This window comes from Rutilus rutilus (genome assembly GCF_951802725.1).
Source record: "Rutilus rutilus genome assembly, chromosome: 7".
In the NCBI taxonomy this organism is placed as follows: Eukaryota; Metazoa; Chordata; class Actinopteri; order Cypriniformes; family Leuciscidae; genus Rutilus; species Rutilus rutilus.
Genome location: NC_140221.1, coordinates 38,828,093 through 38,846,249, shown reverse-complemented (window position 1 = coordinate 38,846,249; position 18,157 = coordinate 38,828,093). Strand labels below are relative to the sequence as shown.

Here is an 18,157-nt window from a genome sequence, read left to right as displayed (position 1 = left end):
ATAATAGGGGCACTTAACATAAGTTGATATAGGTGGACATTTTTGCAGGCTTATTGTTATCAATGGAATAAAAAAAATCTCACAATTAATATGACAGTAATGTACACGGGGCTATATCTTTTGCAAATCTGCTTTTAAATACAATGGATAGTTAGGTGTTAAAGAAAGAAAAAAAACTTGACTAAATGTTTCATTTTAAATCATTATTATTTATGCAAAAATTCACTCATTCACAACAGTCCATATCTCCATCTCTAGCTCTAAAATGTGAATCAGTCTCTTGTCTAGACATCATTCCAGACAGGTTTTTGTTCAGGGCTTTCACATGGGCCAGACAGAAGCATGGTGACCCCCTGCCAGCTTCATTCCCATAGCACCCCCCTCTCCCTCTCTCCCTCTCTCTCTCTCTCGCTCTCTCTATCAGCTGATGCATGAAAATGCCACTGCTGGGCAGGAAGTGCTCCACAAAATAATAACGAAAGCACTCAGAGGATGCAAGTCAACATGCGCTAATGCTCCGGATACTCTCAGACGCTGGTTAGGTTAGTACATTGAAAATATTACAGGTTGAGTTTACATTTTAATTCCGCTAATTTGAACAGTTTCAGATGTGATTGTGTGCTAGCGACTCTGAGTTGTTAGCAGCCCTTCGGGTAAACACTGCGCCGTTTCACGTTGTTGTTTAGCTTTCCAAAACAAGACTCAACTTGAAATCAGTCACTTAAAGAAATGAACGATTTTACATATTCAGCTCGTATCATTTAACGTTAGTTTACTAGTTACTAGGCTTTCGCTTTACACCGAACTCGTTGGCAGCTTCAGTTAGCTGGTTAGCACACTGTCTTAGGTTAATCAAGTGACGTTAGGTGAGGTCATAGAGTGTGTAACTTTATTTAGTTTAAAAGCGTCTGTAACTTCGTAAAACTTTCGTGTAATATTTGCCTATCTAACTGCTTCAAATTAAAGTAGTTTAGAAATGCATAACTTGCCTAAACTTTATAAAATGAATATCAAGGAACGTTACAGTCTTGTTACACCCTGCTTTACTACCACTACTGTAACACTAACAGACAACATGGTTTTACATTATTGTAAAGACTAATCAAATTTAAAATCCCATCCTAATTTACTTTTAAACATTTTCATTCAAAAACAAATTACAATTTCATTTCCAAATAAATTTGGAAACAAATGTATAAATGCATAACATATAGAAGTTAGAAGTACACAGGAAAGTCATGTTACAATCCTTCTCATCAGGGCTGCATCTCCCAAAAGCATTGTGAGCTGAGTTAATCATAAAGACCATTGGTGACAATGGTTTCCCGAAGCCAAGTATGATCTCGAGTTCCGTCATTACCAACACAATTCATCAGAACTTGCGTTCATAGTTGGCTAACAATGCTTTTGGTCAGTTGTGAAATAAGTAAAGCTTTTAAACATGAAGAAAAATCTGCTGGGTCAGATGCTGATTGTTTTACACAGAGTATAACTTCTACAGCATGATAGTGATTCACCCCTGTAGCTTATTTCTAATTGGTTAAACTGATGGTTACAACTCATCTTGTGTTACAATCCAACACTCCCTGGTCTCTTCCTGTGCACTTCATTTGACTAAGCATGCTGTTTAGTCTTTCACACTAGTTTTTTTCCAACTTTTTTTCATAATATAATCAGCATTGTGGGTGAATGCCTTTGCATTTATTTGCCTCTATGACATTTTTGTGTTTTTATTCTTTGTCTTATGCTTCTGTAGGTGACGAGATCTGCTGTCTGGCAGGTAAAATAAGGAAGAGGAGAAGATGACTCATCAAGGCAGCGGTCAGGCCTGGGGGAAACTGGTTAAAGTCGACGCATCTCCGGGTTCAGAGATATTACTCATAAATAGAGAATGCACTGTGGGGAGAAAAAAAGGTGACTAATAAAGTGTTGATCATGTTAATTGCTCAATGCTGAGTCTTAACTTGTGAAATAATTATTTCAGTTTAAAAGGGCTTCTCCGTTATTTGCTTTTTCACAAAACTTCTTCATAGACTCTCCTATGACTTCAAGTTTTACTTATTAACTTTTATTAGTTGTTACTTTTTCTCTCTCAAGATAATCAGTCTGAAGCGGTGTCTGCATGTATTCAGTGAGCCCTTGCCTTTAACAATGCTCTCTTTAGTTCAGCAAACGAACCCCCACCCCAGTAATGACAAAGGCGTCTATTGAAGACATGCTCTTGGAATATTAAGTAGTTTTTTGTGTGTTGTGCTGGTGTGCAGGGAAAGGTTGTATCCCTTTGACTCTGTCTGTGTCTGTCTGGGTTTGAAGACTGTCGGTTTTCCCGCTTTAATTAATATCAATCCATGTGTCTGTTTGGTTATGTGTGCTGCACTGGTTATTAGCAGAACTGATACGCTTCATTACTATAGTAGTCTAATTTTTAACCTTACATCACATCATGCCACACTATACTTCATTTAAGACTTGCATGCCTAATGTGTCTGTGAGAGAAAAGTAATGGGCCAGGTCAGGGAGAGAAAAGAGGAACGTGCTTTATTAAAGTCGACATGAAAATGCTTTCGCAACCCATTTTACTTCAGTAATGTCACATATTTCAGATTCAAGCAGGAAAAAAATCGTAAGGTGTCCCATTTGTCATTTTAGTTTTCACCGTTATGTAGCCTGCAACTATGACAAAGCAACTTGCGTTGAAAAGTATATATTTATCATGAACTGATCCCATGACCTTGGTTTCGATAGTAACATGCACCACTGTAATTGTAACTATTATCGTTATTATTATTATTAATAATAATGATTGTTTGTTTATTTGTTACAGTAGTGAGAAATTTGAGGAAATTTCACAATGCAAATATTATTAATGCTCCTAATGTTAAGCTTTATTTTCTTCATGCAAATTATTTTGTCATTTGTACATACTGTTAGAGCTAAAGCTTGCATTTTTGCAGATTTATGTAAAGGCTTAGGCTGGCATTTGGGACAGGGGAACATTTCTAAGTGGAACATTTCTTTTTGTTAAAGGTTTAAAATTACCAAAGACCAAATTATTCCATTTTGATTTATTGTTGACTATCATAACCTTACAGATATATTTTGTTTATAGATTGTGACCTCTCATTTCCGGCTAATAAACTGGTCTCAGGGAATCATTGCAAAATCACTCAAGATCAGAACTCAGGAAAGGTGTGGCTGGAGGACATGAGGTAAGACATATAGTTGATGGACATGGATTGTTGGCTAATTTCATGGCAATACAGTGGTGGTCAAAATTGATGGCACCCCTGATAAATATGATAAAAAATAAATCTGCATTGTTTATCCTTTTGATCTTTCCTTCAAAAAATTCGCCAAAATCGAACCTTTCATTGAAGTAAAAGAATTTAAATTGGGGGGTAAATCACATTATGAAATAAATGTTTTTCTCCAAAACACGTCGGCCACAATTGTTGGCACCCCTAGAATTTTTTATGAGAAAAATATCTCTGAAGTATATTCCCATTAATATTTACATTTTTAAGCACACCAGGGTGACTAGGAACATGAAATTGTCCAGCTATGACTTCTTGTTTCACAGGAGTTTAAATATGAGGAAACACAAAGGCCAAATCCCCTTAATCATCCATCACAATGAGTAAAACCAAAGAATATAGTTCTGATGTGCAGCAAAAGATTGTTGAGCATCACAAAATAGAAAGTGGCTGTAAGAAAATAGCTAAAGAATTGAAAATCCCCATTTTGACCATCAGGGCAATAATTAAGAAGTTATAATCAACTAAAGATGTTACGAATCTGCCTGGAAGAGGACTTGTGTCTATATTGTCTTAATGGACGGTGAGGAGGATAGTTTGAGTGGCCAAAGACTCTCCAAGGATCACAGATGGAGAATTGCAGAGATTACTTGAGTCTTGGGGGTCAGAAAGCCTAAAAAAAAAATGATCAAACAACCCCTACATCACCACATGTTGTTTGGGAGGGTTTCAAGAAAAATCCTCCTCGCTCCTCCAAAAATAAACTCCAGCATATTCAGTTGTCAGACATGACTGGATCTTCAAAAGGGACCGGTTTCTGTGGTCAGATGAAACAAAAAAAGGGCTTTTTGGCAGCAAACCCAGCAGATGTGTTTGGTGCAAACAGGCATGAAGAGTACCCCATGCCTACGGTTAAATATACTGCTGGATCTTATATGTTGTGGGCCTATTTATTTGCTGGAGGTCCTGGACATCTTGTTCAGATACATGGTATTATGGATTCTAGCAAATACAAACAGATAAAAAATCAAAACCTGACAGCCTCTGCTAGAAATCTTATAATGGGCCGTGGTTGGATCTTCCATCAGGACAACGGTCCAAAACAAACATAAAAATCAACACAAAAATGGGTAACTGAGCACAAAATGAAGCTTCTGCCATGACCGTCCCAGTTCCCTGACCTGATGAGTGGAGTGAACTGAAGAGAAGAAGCACCAACATGAACTTGTGAATCTGAAGGATCTGGAGAGATTCTGTATGGAGGAATGGTCTCTGATCTCTTGTCAGGTGTTCTCCAAACTCATCAGGCATTATAGAAGAAAACTCAGATCTGTTATCTTGGCAAAAGGAGGTTGCAAAAAGTATTTAATAACAGGGAGCCAATAATTATGGCCAGCGTGTTTTGGAGAAAAACATTTATTTTATAATGTGATTTACCCCCTACTTTCAATTCTTTTTCTTCAATGAAAGGTTAGATTTGTGTGAATTTTTTTGAATGAAAGATCAAAAGGATAAACAATGCAGATTTATTTTTTACAGCCATTTTTTATCATATTTATCAGGGGTGCCATCAATTTTGACCACCACTGTATTATTTATATATATATATATATATATATAAATAAAAATGTTTTCTTTTTTATATAAATTTGATAAATTCTTGTTTGTAAAGTTTTCACTATACAGTAATGACCCTTCAAAATTGGAGTAAAACAGAAGTTATGGTTTTTAGAAGAGGGGGCTTTTTAAATAAGAATGAAAAATGGTATTTTGCCGGTGAGCAGATTGAAGCGGTTAATTCTTATAAATATCTGGGTATGTGGTTTACACCAAAACTGTCATGGTGTTAAACTTGACAACACTTTGCAAACCAAGGTAAGAAGGCAATGCTTTCTTTATTGAGGTTTGTTCGTAAGCATAAAAGTAGCTGTAACCAAGCATTGTATTTGTTTGACCACATGGTTGCACCCATATTGTATTATGGATCATAGTGTATTGAGAATGTTCAGTTATCCTTCTGTAAAAAAAACTCCTGTGTATCAGTACAGGTGTGAGCGATGTAGCTGTTTTGGGCGATCTGGGTAGATTTGCATTGTCTACTACCTATATGAAAAGGTGTATCATGTATTGGATAAAATGAGTGTCCATGTCTAATTATCGGTATCCAAGAAAATGTTCTAATATGCTTTTTCAGTTAGATGAAGTAGGTAGAAAAACATGGGTTTTCCGGCATTCGAGTTCTATTGTATTTCTATGGTTTCTCTAGTGCCTGGGAGGCTCAAAGTGTAGGTGATATAAAAACATTCACATCTATTCTGAATCAGCGATTGAGAGAAAAAGCACAAAATGCATGGTACACATCAGTTTTAGAAAATAAGAAGTTGAATATATATATTCACAATGCAAGTCCTTGGTGGTACAGGAGAGCTACATTGCATCTATACATAACACACAGCTGGTACGATCTCTGTTCTTGTTCAGATGCTCAGGGCACTGTTTAGCTATAGAAACAGGTAGATGGAGTAATATACAAATGACAGAGAGAATCTGTCATTATTGTAATCTAACTAATACTTCTGTGATTGAAGATGAGAAGCATTTCTTGTATGATTGTTCTTTGTACATGGATCTGCGTAAGAAATATTTGGGTGATCTCACACTTGTTGATGTTTGTATTGATATGTCACAGGTTTGTGAGTCGAAGCATGCATGGAGATTGGCATGTATATATCATGGAATGAAGAAAAGAGCATCTGTCATGCTATTGTGACTGTGGAACTATTGGCAGAGAGGCCATGTATTCCTGAAATAAATTTGATTGATTGATTGACCCTTCAAGTTCGATTAAACCGTCGAAATATGAGAAAAATATTGTATATTTTTTTAAATATTTTAAATGTGAGGGAGGAACAAAATAATAAATGAAAAGTATGTATCTGACAAATTATTTGGTAAAAAAAAAGGCATGTTTGGTAAAAAATGTAACGTTTCATGACGTTATCACAAATACTTGACTCCAAGCACAATTATGCAATATGCTTTCAAAATCTTTAACCAATTTTTTATATTTGAATAAAAGGTGATGTCAATTTTCCTAGGCCAGACATATTTTTGTCTACTACTGTACATTGATACAGCAAGAAAGGAGGAGTGTTGTGTAAATGTACAGAACTGATGTTATTTTGGAAGACTAGTGTATAATGCTAATGTTAGAGTCTATTGCCCATTGAATAAAAAAAAACAGTAGTTGCAGTTGGCATTAATTCTTTTTAGTTCTATTAAGTTTTGGCAAATTATACTGAGTGACTTCTAATTACATTAGTAAGTGAATTCAATTAATGACATGCTTGGCCCTGCGGCAAATATATATCCAATTCCCTCATGACATTTAATCATTGCTTTGGTGAATAATTAATTGTAATTTGGTTAATAGTCAGTGGATGGAGATTCACTAGTTGATCTGCGTCTGTAGAAACGGTATGTCTCATGTATTTAAATGAATGATAGCTCTCCGCTGCTGCGTTACATTTCCATCCAGCTACAGTAATTAAGTGTGTGTGTCTGCTAGACAGTCTTTATGCTGTGTTTTACACAAAGCTTAATCAACGTAATGGGAACTGCAAGGATCCCTTCCTCATTTGTTAACTTTTTTTTTTTTTGCACAGCTTTCTGTTTGCCATTTTTAACAATAATTTAACTCAGCATTTTATTCTCTCTCTATTCATTATCTTAAAATAATTAGTCAATATTTAGGTGGATCAGAGGCTATAAGGCATTTATTTTTAGTAAGTAAGTTCATAAATGGGTAATTTGTCATCTTTGAAGACACTAATCGAAGTACATCAGAAGACAGTGTGGGTATCAGAAATGTGGCCTTGCGGTTTAATGCACATGCTTGGACATGTTGCTCAGGCACGTAGACTGAGTTTGAATCCAGCTTGTGATGTTTCCCCATAACTTTGTTTCCATCTCTTTGTCCTTAGTCCCTAAAAACAAAATTCACAAAAAGGCCATTGGCTTACATCGTTTAGCCTCTGAATAGCACAATATGCATTCAAAGGGACCTATAACTTGTTAACTTTCTGCTTGATAATGGTCTGTTTGTTTGTTTCAGCACCAATGGAACAGTGATCAACATGTCCAAAGTGGTGAAGAAACAGATGCACTTACTACAAAATGGGGATGTCATTTACTTTGTGTACAGGAAGAATGAGCCAGAACAAAGTATGTTGTTGTTTTTTTCTTCCACATTTGAGCATTTTCTGTTTTGGTAGTACAGTTGCTTCCAAAAATATGACCCAGATTAGCCACATCACTCATCTATTTTCTGTTTTGCAGACATTGCTTACATGTATCAGACCATCAGGCCACAAGAAAGTGCCTCACAGGACGTTGAAGGTAAACCGAAATTGATAACATTTCATTCAGATGTTTCTGTTTGTTATACAGATGTTTGTTTTGCTATAGCCTGTCAGCAGAAAAGGACAGTTGTTTCATAGGAAGAGAGCGTTAAAGCAAGCTCACACTAGAGGACTGTAAGACTGCCTGAATCACTGTGGTGCTCACACTACACAACAAGGTGTATTGTCGTAGCAGTGTGGACATGACACAACACAATGGAGACTAGATGTGCACACTACAAGACCTTTGGTCAAGAGAAAAAAGGTTGGGTCAAAAAAAATGTTTTCTTGCATAAATTCAAGCAAAACATTTTTCGTTTAATACCCTCTGCACTGTGATTGGCTATATTAGTTCCACCACCAAACACTACAAGATCATGTGACGATAATATCAAATAGGTTTGAAAATATTGCAATGTTTTTGACTGCTGACCACATCAAACACAGATTTGGCCATGACTTGGGAGATTTGTCACAGACTTTGGAAATCCAGCCAAAAGTTGTGTAGTTTGACCTTGCCTTTACTATATTTTGAAGATTAGAGGGAGCTTACGAAACCTTTTTTTTATTCCTTTGGAAGAATATGCACAGATGAATCACTGATCCCAATTTCATCTCCATGCAATTTCTGACAGAATCTTTCTTTTTTGAGTAACTTACAGTTTTCTCTTTGTGGTCCCCACAGATGCTGGGATAGAAGAAGATTCTGATCTAACAGAAACCGAGAGTGAACCAGCACCAGTAGAGCCTGTTATTGTGAAGCCTCTACCCCAGTCTGAGCATGAGGACCCCCAGCCATCTACCTCCAGCTCGTCCTTCCACTTCTACAACATGCCCTTATCTGCCTGCTCTGGTAATTACAATCCACACTGTATATGCACTTTCCTGCAAGTTGCTTTGATAAGAAAGTGATTTGTAAATGCAATGTCTTTTTTGGCAGCTTTGGTTCATCTATGCTTTGAGTTTTTCAAATTTACAGTGTTTGACATAGCGTCTACATTAGTGTTGCACGGTGTACCGATACTTCAAAAGTATCGCGATACTCGGAAATTAAAAACGTCACGATACCTAAATTTATCAGTATCGATACTTAAAAAAAAAAAAAAAAAATGGACGCCCTATGGACGTCTGTGTTTTTTTTTCCTGACGCAGGCAGCAAAGAAGCTGCCGCTGTCAGTGTCATGTGACAAAACACTACAGCGAGATGGCTGCATGTGCGAGCACAAGTGGTCCACATCGTAGAAAAAGATGACGCGAGGAGTGACATATGGAAGTACTTTGCCTACCTTGCTCTGTTGCACAGTGCACCGATACTTCAAAAGTAAATCGGAAATTAAAAACATCACGATTCCTACATTTATTAGTATCGATACTTCTAAGAATGACCGCGTTCCAGATTTGTAAGGCCGGCGACACACTGGCTGCGTGTCGTGTCCGTTTTTATTTCGGCTCCCATGTTAACTGCCTGCGTGACACACGAGTCTCAGGCACAGCTCGAGACGCACGGAAAACGCGCGCATGCTAGAATAGAACCGACGCCTATTTTTCACGCGACACGCAAGCGTGTTGGAAGCGTTTCCAGGCAAAATAGAATAGGGAAAGATGTTTCTATGTATTTCTACGAATACATATTAATAAGTGACATTTTGATGTTTGAAAGTCTCTAGTTTTTGACATAAATACAATATAAATGTAATTTAAAAAAATATTATCGATTTTCAAATATTGCACCTCTCAATACAGAACGAAATATTCTGTAGCCTATTTTGCCGCCAACACTGCCGACGTTGTCTTTGCTGCTATATATTTGTGTTTAACATGAAGAATAGGCCTTCCACAACTCTGACCCATATGTCAAATATATCACCAATGAGGCTTATCGTATGTTACCAATATTAAACATTGTTTAATATAATCGCTGTTCATATTTTTATTCAAAGTTCAGAATCAAGATAAAGTTATTACTGGTAACTCTTATGTTTCTTATGATAAATGAGATAATGCTGCAAAATTTATTTATTTTTTTTTACCTTGAATGTCATTGCTCTAATTTATTTTTTATATTTTGATATTTCATATTTTGTTCAAATGTTTAATATCTGCTGTTCATATGTTCATTTATTAGTGTGTTATATGATTAGAATGTTGTCCAGTTTTTAAAATAAAGCACAGCAATGATATTTGAGAGTGTTTCTCCCATTTCAGGAAAAGTATCGAAAAAGTATCGAAATCGCAATACTTGACTTGGTATCGGTATCGAAACAATTATTTTGGTATCGTGACAACATTAGTCTACATTTTTAATCCAGATACATTTGAAAACTAAATTTTTGTTTAAAAACACTCTCCGTCCACAATAGTGTTTCCTGATGTTTCGGTGTGGATGAGAAACTTTTGAAAAACGCATGAAAATGCTAAATTCACCTTACTGCGCATGCGTAAAACCGCATTGATGATACAGACGGAAAAATAAATAATATAATTATCGCGCAATTCTTCTGACAGGATAATTGTATTTAGCAACATATCTAACCATTCACTGATGCGTCTAGGTCGCACTCAGTCACCATATGTTTGATCTAGAACGCAACTGCTCTCATGTATTGCTGCAGGACAGCAAATGTGAGTAAATTTTCTGTCATCTTTGCAGGACTGTGATATGAAGAGTGTGCAAAGTAACATATTTTAGCAACAGTGTGAAAGTGAATAGAAATAGAAATATCTATTAGTACAAAATGCATCACATGAGACATGACTAAACTTATGTCATCGTTTTTAAATGCCTCCGTTTTGACAGTCCACACTACAACGCGCAAACGGCATTTTCAAATTTATCCACTTAGGAGAGCGTTTTCAAAAACGCCATCTCAGTGTGGATGGAAGGCCAAAACGGAGAGAAAAAGATACGTTTTCAAAAGAAAACGTGTTAGTGTGGACAAGGCCATAGTCAAAAAATGCTTATGTGTACCATTTAGCAGATGTTTCTGCAAAGAAGAACCCAGTCAGTTCCTCGGTTGTTCGTAAAGGAGAATCAGAGATGACCGCACCAGCAGGCAGCCCCGGGGAGCCGGTCATGAATCACACCCGCCTGAAGTGGACCTACTGGACTGAGGGAGGACAGCAGACGGAGCCGGAGATGGAAATGCAGAGGAAAAGAAGAAAAATTGACAGAGGTGCTGTAACACACTGTTTTGGAAAAAGGAATATATGTGATGCATTTGAAATAATTTATGATTTCTGTCTATTTTGAGCGGTCTGAGCATCTGTATTTCAACATATCAGTGAAATGCATTTTCATAACTCAACATAGTCATTTTCAGAGTACTTTGAAAGTGTCTAGAAAGCAAACTGTGATAAATCTGGCAACATGAACATCATAATGTGTGCTATTTTAGTGAAAGAAATACAGTAAATGATAGGGTGACGTGTTGGCAACAGGGTTTGACAGTGTCACAAGCCAGATATGAACCAGTATCACCCTCATAAGCACATGCACTAACTGCTAGTTTAAGATTGCTATGTCCAACTTTTACCGTTCAAAAGTTTGGGTTTGGTAAGGTTTTTTTTTTTTAAGTGTTTTTTGCTCACCTAGGGTGCATTTTATTTGATAAAAAATGACAGTAATCTTGTGAAATATTTTTACAGTTTGAAATAACTTTTGTACTTTAATATATTTTAAAATGTTATTTATTACTATGATGGCAAAGCTGTATTTTCAGCAATCATTACTCCAGTCTTCAGTGTCACATGGAACTTGAGTAACATTTATTTTTATTATAATCATGTTGAAAACAGTTGTGCTGCTTAATACTTTGGTGGAAACAGTGATGCATATTTTTGAAGATTCTTTGATGAATAGAAAGTTAAAATAACAGATTTTTTCTTGTAACGTTATACATGTCACTTTTTGATCATTTTAATGCATCCTTGCTGAATAAAAGTATTAATTTCTTTTAAAAAAATCTTGCTGACTTTAGAACAGTAGTGTATATCTGGAATTAAAATGTGTTTCGGATCTGTTCTAGAATATGAACACTTTTAAATGTGATGTTTATGTATCGATCTGTCTTGCAGATGATCAGAATGGGTTTGGATCTACTCTCAGTGAATCTGCTGTTTCTGCAGCAGATCCTCTGGTCCCTATCAGAGGAGCAGCGGGAAAAGAGAAAACTGAGGGAGCCACAACAGACAAGATGGAAGAATCCCTCACATGCATCGTCTGCCAAGACCTGCTGCATGACTGTGTCAGGTCAGTCCAGTGTGCGCAAATCAACACCTAAACCCGAATGGACATGTTGGCCAACATAAATCCCTTTGTTGTTTTCTTAATGTAAACCTTTATACAAGGCATTCTCAACCCTGGTCCTCGAGGGCCACTTTCCTGCAGAGTTCAGCTCCAACCCTAATCAAACACACCTGAACCAGCTAATTAAGCTCTTCAGGATTACGAGAGAGCTACAGACAGGTGAGTTTGATCAAGGTTGGAGCTAAACTCTGCAGGAAAGTGGCCCTCGAGGACCAGGGTTGAGAGCGCCTGCTTTATACAAAAAGATTTTAATAAGGTGTGTGGAGGCTGAGTTGGAATGAATTTTCGGTTAATGTGTGTGCTTCCTTACAGTCTTCAGCCCTGCATGCATACATTTTGCGCTGCCTGTTATTCTGGCTGGATGGAACGTTCGTCCTTCTGCCCCACCTGCCGATGTCCTGTGGAGAGAATCCGTAAAAACCACATTCTCAACAACCTGGTGGAGGCTTACCTTCTCCAGCACCCAGGTACTGTATCACACACAACCTAGCCAAAGAGATAAATAGTCAATATCAAAGAGTTTACAGAGATGTGTTATTTTTTTTAAAGCATATTTGCTGCTAAGAGTTTGCACTTTTAATCCATTTAAACTACTTTGCACAAATAGGATGGTCAGGTAAAACAGTCTCTTATGCTCATCAAGACTGCAATTATTTAGTCAAAAATACAGTAAGAACAGTAATGGTGTGAAATAGTTTTACAATTTAAAATGTTTATTATTGTAATATTTTGTAAAATGTAATTTATTCTTGTAATGCCAAAGCTGAATTTTCAGCAGTCATTACAGTGTCACATGATCCTTTAGAATTTATTCTAATATGCTGATTTGGTCTTATTATCATTGTTGAAAACAGTTGTGCTGCTTAATATTTTTGTAGAAACCATTGAAGCATTTTTTTCCAGGATTCTTTGATTAATAGAAAGTTTTAAAAAACTGCATTTATTTGAAATATATATATTTTTGGTAACATTATAAATGTCCTAACTCACTTTTGATTGCATCCTTGCAGTATAAAAGGAGTCGTTTCTTTAATTTTGTGGCTTTATTTTTTATTTCTTGTTTTGGTCTCAGAGAAGTGTCGGAGTGAAGATGACTTGCGCAGCATGGATGCCCGGAACAAGATCACGCAGGACATGCTGCAGCCGAAAGTTGAGCGCTCCTTCTCGGACGAGGAGGGCAGTTCAGACTATCTGTTTGAGCTCTCAGACAATGACAGTGACATTTCTGACATGAGGTCAGCATCTTTACACTGTTATCCATTCAGAGCCTTGTGTTTTTTTGTTAAAAGGAAGTGCTTGACATAAATATGCAGTATATTTCACTTCAACTTCCTGGAAAACCCAGTTATATAATTATTTATAGTGTTTTGTATTTTATAAATTAAATTAAAGCTGAAATTTTTTGCTTGATGTTAAAATAGTAGACATCCAGTAGGTTCTAAATATAGATACCCACCCTGATTAACTTTGTTTGTACACAGTCAGCCCTACATGATGTGTCGGCAGTGTCCGGGCTATCGGAAGGAGCTCAGCTCTGCCCTGTGGATCTGTGAGCCTGCTCAATCTGAGGGACCAGCTAAAGTGTCTGGAGAAGGGCCCTCTACATCCTCCGGTACCTCCACAGGTCATTCACGCTCACATTTGAGCCTAAACCATGCACTCACACACACCAACAGAGAAATCCATGCCCATCTACCTATGCTGAAATCCTCTGTATTCCCACTGCAGCTCCTCAGGAGTTCAGGTGTGCTCCTCAAGGCAGTCACCTCATCTGCACCTGCTGCCTGCAGCCAATGCCTGACCGACGCTTCGAGTACCTTCCCCCTCAGATGTCCCCGCAGCACTGTGAGTGGCCCTTACACCTGTCCATCAATGTTCTCTGGCCTACTGCAGTCACCTGATGATTTGTTGTCCGCTCCTTTGAACAGGTATGGTGTGCCAGAAACCTTTCTGTCATGTGTACTGGGGCTGCCAGCGGATCGGTTGTCACGGCTGCCTTGCGCATTTCAGCGGTAGGTTTCTGTCTGGTTAAGATTGCTGTATAATATTTTTCTGACTGCCTGTGTTATTTTATAATGATGATTATGGTTTTTTCTCCTCACAGATCTTAACCTTAATGACAAATGTCTGGATGGAGTTTTTAATGGCAATCAATATGAGTCTGAAGTCCTTCAGGTATGTACGGTTCTTTTGCTTATATTTGAGACCAGTATTATTAATGTACTATTATAGTATTTTTGACTGCACTGACACTATTGGATGAAAAGTAAACTTGAACTGAATAAAAGCTGGATGATGACATCACTGCAGAGCTGCTTTATGGCTGAATTGAACTTATTTAATAATTGATGAACTTTACAAGTATTACACTTTTAACTCATCCAGTATTGTGCTACAGACATGCATGCAACCTCTAACCAAAATCATATGGCCTTCTTTTTTTTTTTTTTTTGCCTGATGAATGATACAATGAGCAAAAAAATCCCATTGTCTGGCTTTTAAAATATGGAACTGTGATTAATCTTAAAGGGTTAGTTCACCCAAAAATGAAAATGATCCCATAATTTACTCACCCTCAAGCCATCCTATGTATATATGACTTTCTTCTTTTAGCCAAAAACAATCAGAGTTCTATTAAAAAAATATCCTGGCTCTTCCAAGCTTTATAATGGGAGTGAATAGAGCCTGAGTTTTTAGAAGCCCAAAAAAGTGAATCCATCCTTCATAAAAGTAATCCATACGGCCGGGGGGTTAATAAAGGCCTTCTGAAGCGAAGCGAATGTGTGTTTTTTTTAAGAAAAATATTCATATTTATAACTTTATAAGCCCTAATCACTGGCTTCCGGTAACGGCTGTACGTGAGTCTAGTTCCGGCGGAAGAGTGACCTCTGACCATACGACATGCGTCGTAAGGATGTAGGAGCAGCGTAAGCTTAGATGAGAGTAGACTCCTCTCGCGGTTCAAACAAACAGGGCTGGGCAACAAACTCAAGCTCCTCTTCTCTCATATATCTAAATCCTCTGGCATTCTCCTTTTAGACTTCTAATTCGTGACCGGTGTTTTGTTTTGCTCTATCCTCTGTGCTTCTACATTTGTCAATATGTCATGCGTCGGGTCAGAGGTCACTCTTCCACTGGAACTCGACTCGCGTATGGTCATAATTTATCGCTTTGCTTCGGAAGGCCTTTATTAACCCCCTGGAGCTGTATGGATTACTCTTATGATGGATGGATTCACTTTTTTGCCTTCAAAATCTAAGGTACCATTTACTCCCATTATAAAGCTTAGAAGCAGGATATTTATTAATATAACTCTGATTGTGTTTGACTGAAAGAGGAAAAGTCATATATACCTAGGGCGGCTTGAGGGTGAATAAATTATGGGATCATTTTCATTTTTGGGTGAACTAACCCTACAGTACACCCTAAGATGCTAGTGCAATTTAAAAACAATAAAAAATTTTTTTGGCATTTTTGCATGCATTTTTCATGATTTAATTCGCCTATAACGATATAAGTACCTTGGTTTCCTTTGCAAAAGCACCCCTCCCATTTTCTTTAGAAAATGTAACAAACAAGTTAATTATTAGGAGGATGTTTTACCAGAAATATTTAGTTTTAAATTCAAGTGTTATTTGAATGCTATAACTGTATAACCTCTGTGTTTGTTGATCATTTGTGCTTTCTTTGTGGCAGAACTATTTGACTTCTCGAGGACTGAGCTGGAGGCACATGTTGCAGGAAGCGCTCCAGGCTGTACAGCAGGGCCTGTACCATCTCTCTGGTAATATTGAGAGTTGTTGAGGCTGGGTGATCTTGGTGTTCTTAAACATTTTGTGGGATATGTTATATTTATCACAATATGCACGTTTTTGTGAAAAGTGATTGTGGAGTGTTGGTTTCACACCATCTTTGTAAAGCCTCTCGGGCAGCTATTTCAGTCATACAAGTACAGCTCTTATCTCTTTGAACATGGAAACATCAAATTCTCCAAAGCTGTTCACCAAGCTTATGATTTCATATTTGAAATCACCAATGAAATCTGACAACAACTGTCTCGTAAATGTTTCGAAAAGCTCAAATCATGACAAAAAAAAAATGGTTTTCAGGCTGGACCCGCCAATGCTCATGTGCAGTCTCAGAACAGCTGTGTCTAAAAGAAACTGCAGTGATGCAATGACTTATTTAGAAAGCGGGACTTATCCCACCATATTGTGCGTTACACTTTCTCCCATTCATAATAATATAAGTGCACTGTCTTCGTCTTTTTCTCTGAACATAAATTGATTTGAATGCATATTTTCCAACAATGCGGATTCAAAAATTCATCATTTTGCTACAAACAAGAAATGAATTCAGTTCAACTACTACAATTTGATTCAATCAGTGATGGATGCCCTGTTGTAATTGTTTCAGATTACAGAATCACTGCCAACTCTTTCCTGTGCTACTGCTGTGGACTTCGCACTTTTAGAGAGATTGCATACAAATACAGAGAGCGCATTCCTCCATCAGAGCTGCCAGGTAAGACTCGTATGCATTAAAGTAACACAAAGCTACACGGTCATATTAGTGTCACAGTATTAATGTCGTGCCACGCATCAAGCCAAATCTATAAAACTACAGAATAAACTGGAAGTGATGCAGTAAGTTTGCTTGTTTTTCCACAGATGATGTGACCACCAGACCAGACTGTTACTGGGGGCGCAACTGTCGGACTCAAGTGAAAGCACACCACGCTTTGTAAGTGAAACCACAGTTGATCATATCTTGTCCATCCTCTAAAATGCTCCATACTTGAATCCACCAGTAGAGGGCAGCTAATGCACATCTATGTAGTGTCAGTCTGAAGTACAACAACATAGATCTGTTTGCTAGTACATTTATATAAAAAGTCTTTAAGTGATCATAATCCTATATCTCGGATGACACACAGTGATCAATCTTAATCAGTAATTTTGTACTCTCCTCTTTCAGGAAATTCAACCACGTGTGCGAGCAGACGCGGTTTAAGAACTAAAGCTGCTGGAGCGACGCTTGATTTGACCGTAGCTTTATTAGCATTGCTGCCGGCAGGTGTCATACCTCTTTTTCTCCTCTAGATGGCATCTTTACATATGCAAAAGTCAATCAGACGATGATAAACCAATCATCCTTGAAGTATGGTTTCAGCATATGGAAACATTTGATCTGGATCTGCACTGTGTGTAGAGACGGACGCTAATTTTCCATGATGGATTGACCGTCACACTTTCAGTATGCACACTTCATTCCACTATGGATTCATGTCACATCTCTGCTTGTAATTGTAAAACGAGACTACGTTGGCAATCACTTTTTCTTTCAAAAAGCTTTTTAGCTTAAACAATATATAATATACAAATGATATAACTAACCTTTGGTGCCTAAGAGTTGACTTTAAGTGTTCTTTGTGCACTTCTTTGCATATGTCACAGTTCTTTCAAATGTTATGTTTGACATCTCAATGTATTATTATGTACCGCTCAAGACATTTACGTGCTACTGAGAACATTGAAAATGTATGTTATAAAAATGGGATGATTGTGTTCTAGAGGTGACTGATCAAGTGCACTAAACTGACATGTTAGCTATTCAGCATTTTGTTCTTCATTATTTTTCTAAGGGCCATAAGCCCTTGTGTGTGTGTATTTGTTCTCTTTCATTTGCAGGGCTGTTCTAAAGGCATATGAGTTTTTATTTTATTTTATATAAAACAAGACTGAGGGTTATATCGCACTGCTAGGGATAATCAAGTCAAATCTGATTTAGAATAGAGACGTGCACGTCTTATGATTATGGCATTTTTTGCTGTTTTCTCTGGGGAAATGTTTATGAAATTCATATGCAAACAAGGCCAGTTTTAGCTATTTGATGCTTTTCCCGGTGTTTTCTTAGGTCACTGACATATTTTAGGTTTCCTTTCACTTGTAGCTTTGGTTGGGTCATGTAGGTAGATGGTAAGGCCCTATAATAGCTGTTTAAATATTTTCTAACTAGGCTAGAGCTGTATTTCTATACTAGAAAATAGTTATTTCCATCTACCCCAGAGGTTGCATTTCAGTTGATGTGTATATTTAACACTCGGCTCTATTTGTTGTTTAACTCCGTAAACCACATTGGTTTTAGCCAGTTTTAGTTTGTTTATTGTACCTGCATCCATTAAACTGTAACCACAA

At 37.3% G+C, this 18,157-nt stretch overlaps 1 protein-coding gene across 4 annotated transcripts; it reads left to right on the top strand.

The window, feature by feature from the left end:
• Positions 1-393: 393 nt before the first annotated feature.
• chfr (checkpoint with forkhead and ring finger domains, E3 ubiquitin protein ligase) lies at positions 394-17,717 on the top strand. Of its 4 annotated transcripts, none has more exons than XM_084414094.1 (18): positions 394-542; positions 1,757-1,914; positions 3,110-3,209; positions 7,369-7,478; positions 7,593-7,652; positions 8,340-8,507; positions 10,633-10,827; positions 11,729-11,903; positions 12,273-12,427; positions 13,033-13,195; positions 13,442-13,584; positions 13,689-13,805; positions 13,889-13,972; positions 14,065-14,135; positions 15,657-15,744; positions 16,377-16,484; positions 16,631-16,703; positions 16,938-17,717. In XM_084414094.1, exons 2-18 carry the CDS (start codon positions 1,803-1,805, stop codon positions 16,978-16,980), a joined length of 1,965 nt encoding a protein of 654 aa, XP_084270220.1. In that variant the 5' UTR covers positions 394-542; positions 1,757-1,802; the 3' UTR covers positions 16,981-17,717. The 4 variants fall into 4 exon arrangements, with proteins under 4 accessions (XP_084270220.1, XP_084270222.1, XP_084270221.1 ...); XM_084414096.1 differs by having other exon boundaries at positions 411-542; positions 13,442-13,572; XM_084414095.1 differs by having other exon boundaries at positions 411-542; positions 10,630-10,827; positions 13,442-13,572.
• The last annotated feature ends 440 nt before the right edge of the window (positions 17,718-18,157 follow it).

Bases quoted from the DNA above. Each gene is read 5' to 3' on its own strand.
- chfr (XM_084414093.1), top strand. From the start codon at position 1,803: ATGACTCATCAAGGCAGCGGTCAGGCCTGGGGGAAACTGGTTAAAGTC. The intron at 7,479-7,592 runs GTATGTTGTTGT...TCTGTTTTGCAG, and splicing joins GAAGAATGAGCCAGAACAAA to ACATTGCTTACATGTATCAG. The intron at 12,428-13,032 runs GTACTGTATCAC...TTTTGGTCTCAG, and splicing joins TTACCTTCTCCAGCACCCAG to AGAAGTGTCGGAGTGAAGAT.